At 37.1% G+C, this 2,500-nt stretch overlaps 1 protein-coding gene across 1 annotated transcript in view; it reads left to right on the top strand.

The window, feature by feature from the left end:
• Positions 1-2,500, top strand: part of LOC125032736 (alpha-2-macroglobulin-like protein 1) — a 19,461-nt gene that overhangs the window by 14,665 nt on the left and 2,296 nt on the right. The window contains exons 20-22 of the mRNA XM_047624034.1: positions 1,613-1,763; positions 1,989-2,122; positions 2,239-2,346. Coding sequence (XP_047479990.1) covers positions 1,613-1,763; positions 1,989-2,122; positions 2,239-2,346 — 393 coding nt within the window. The remainder of the gene's footprint in view (positions 1-1,612; positions 1,764-1,988; positions 2,123-2,238; positions 2,347-2,500) is intronic.

The following is a 2,500-nucleotide window of genomic DNA, read 5'->3' as shown; positions in this document are numbered from 1 at the left end:
AAGGAAAAAAAAAATCGGTATCCAAATCTTTATACTTACTAAATTTCACAGTCTTTTACTAAAAATGTTTGCCTGACGGTAATGGCAAGTCTAGAAGGACACATTTCGTCATTGCATTTTTTTTTTACAATAATGTCGGTTCTATGGTTTTCAATATCCCCTTACTGCGTCATATGTATCTCGTTTCCAGGTGGTCCATCGTTTGAACAAATGGATCACAAAATTTATATTTTGGGTCTAATTTCGTGTGATTAGGCTATGGTCTTGGTTAGTACGTTGTCTGTTTCTGATTTTATCCTTAGTGGGTTGTCTCACGGGCGCCGTTGCTACACAGGGTATACTCTCCCTACAAAAAGGGTTTGTTTCCCGTTGTCTACGATGATGAGTCTTAGGAGTTTACCTTCTTTATCAAGTTAGATTTTTTGGGGGAAGGGAATAGGTTCTCGTAAATTTTCCTTTTTCGCTTACATTGATTTCTTTTTCTTTTACTGATTAAAATTTCCCACTGTTTCGAGACAAGAGTGTCCCTTCTTCAGTCGTAGCGTCCAGTCTTGTAGGTCAGCTTTTGTTAAGTCATACCCTTCCCTCCTTCCTTTCTGGGCAAGCACGGTCAGTCAATATCAGCACTGGATATCGCACTTTTTTGCTCGTCATGATCTCTGTCAGTTTCGTGCCCACTTTCATCATTTCTGATAGTTTCCAATTAATTATATTAAATCTGCACGTGGAAAATGACATCGTTGGCGTATTGAATATTGTTTTGGTTGCAAGATCTATTTGTTTTTGCATGATTTTGCTCTTCTTCGGATGAATTCTTGATGCTTTCTATTTATTTATTTATTTTCCACCTCCTTCATTTATGTATTTATTTTCTACCTCCTCAATTTATGCCCACATAGATGTAGGACTCGTGTACTTCAGATGCTCTTGTGTTTTATCTTTTATCTGATTTTGTCTTTCTCCGAGTTTATTGTATTTATTACGTTTGAGAATCTTTTAAATGTGTATTTTCCATTATTATAGTTATCAATTGTGTCATGAATAGTATTAGTAGAAGAAGCAGTTGTATTATTATTACTATTGTTATTATCATTATTATTATTATTATTATTATTATTATTATTATTATTATTATTATTATCACTATTATTGTCACTATTATTTTATTATTATCATTATTATCATAATATTATATACTATATAATCATTACTGACATTTTTCCTCATATTATTATCGTCGTCAATATGGCTCATACTGTAAATGCCCACTGTTGCACCTCCTTCCTTACTGCCCCGAGAAGTGAAATGCAAATAATATTTAAAAGGTAATAAACAGAAAAAAAAAAATACCAGAATAAACAAATTTTAAGATATCAGAGAACAATATAAATAACGGAAAAAAACTAGAAATACTAAAATAAACAGAATTAAGATATCAGAGAACAATATAAACAAATGAAAAAAAAAAACTAGAAATACTAAAATAAGCAGAATTAAGATATCAGAAAACAACATAAACAACAACAACACGAACATAAACGATGGGGAATGAAAAGAGTTTCCACGGGGAGACCGAGAAACTAAAATCCCACAACCGCCTCCTTCCCGACAGAAACTCGGCCACCTCATCCGCTTGCCCTCCGGCTGTGGCGAGCAGAACATGATCAACTTCGCCCCCAACGTCTACATGATGCAGTACCTGACGGCGACGGAGCAAAATACAGTAGAGAGCACAGAGAAACTTCTTAGGTTTATGAAGCTGGGTGAGTTGCTTGGAACGTTCGGAGTGTTTCGGTCTTTCTCGAATTCGCATGTTTGTTTCATATGTTTGTTTGAATGGGTTTAAAAAAAAAAAAATAGATAAATGAATAAGGTATATGAATCCAGCGTCTTCACTTGATCATCATTTTCTTACGGAATATGATCATCAAGTGAGTGCTTCAACGGTTGATTCAGAAGACTAATATTACCGCCAACCCCCTCTTCAGGATACCAAAGGGAACTGCTTTACCTCCGCAGCAACGGCTCCTACAGCACCTTCGGTTCCGCTGACGACTCCGGCTCTACTTGGCTCACGGCCTTCGTCCTCAAGTCCTTTGTTCAAGCAAAGGAATTTATCTACGTAAGTGACAGCGCTAGCAGGTAGTCGCCGGCAAATGTTTTTTTTCTTCTAATAGTTGCGTAACTATTTAACCTTAAGCTGTGCTCGGCCCCTTGTAAATGGTTTTCTGTACACAGATCGATGATTCCAGCCTGAACCGAACCAGAGATTGGCTAGTGAGTTCTGAGCTGGACCGCAGCGGCTGTGTCATCCCCGTGGGGAAGGTCATCAGCAAAGGCCTCAAGGTGCTCTTACTCAGTGCAGTTTCGTGCTGTCTCTTTGATGTTTGTGTATCATCTGAATTGAATAACAGAAACTTACTGACTGGGATGTTCAGCTGAGTGACCATCACAGTTGTTGGTTTTAGATATATCTTCAATATTCATAGAGCTATGTGCA

The sequence above is a fragment of the Penaeus chinensis genome, chromosome 15 (assembly GCF_019202785.1).
Source record: "Penaeus chinensis breed Huanghai No. 1 chromosome 15, ASM1920278v2, whole genome shotgun sequence".
Classification (NCBI taxonomy): domain Eukaryota; kingdom Metazoa; phylum Arthropoda; class Malacostraca; order Decapoda; family Penaeidae; genus Penaeus; species Penaeus chinensis.
The sequence above is the reverse complement of the archived record's forward strand: the minus strand, read 5'-3'. Positions and strand labels throughout refer to the sequence as shown.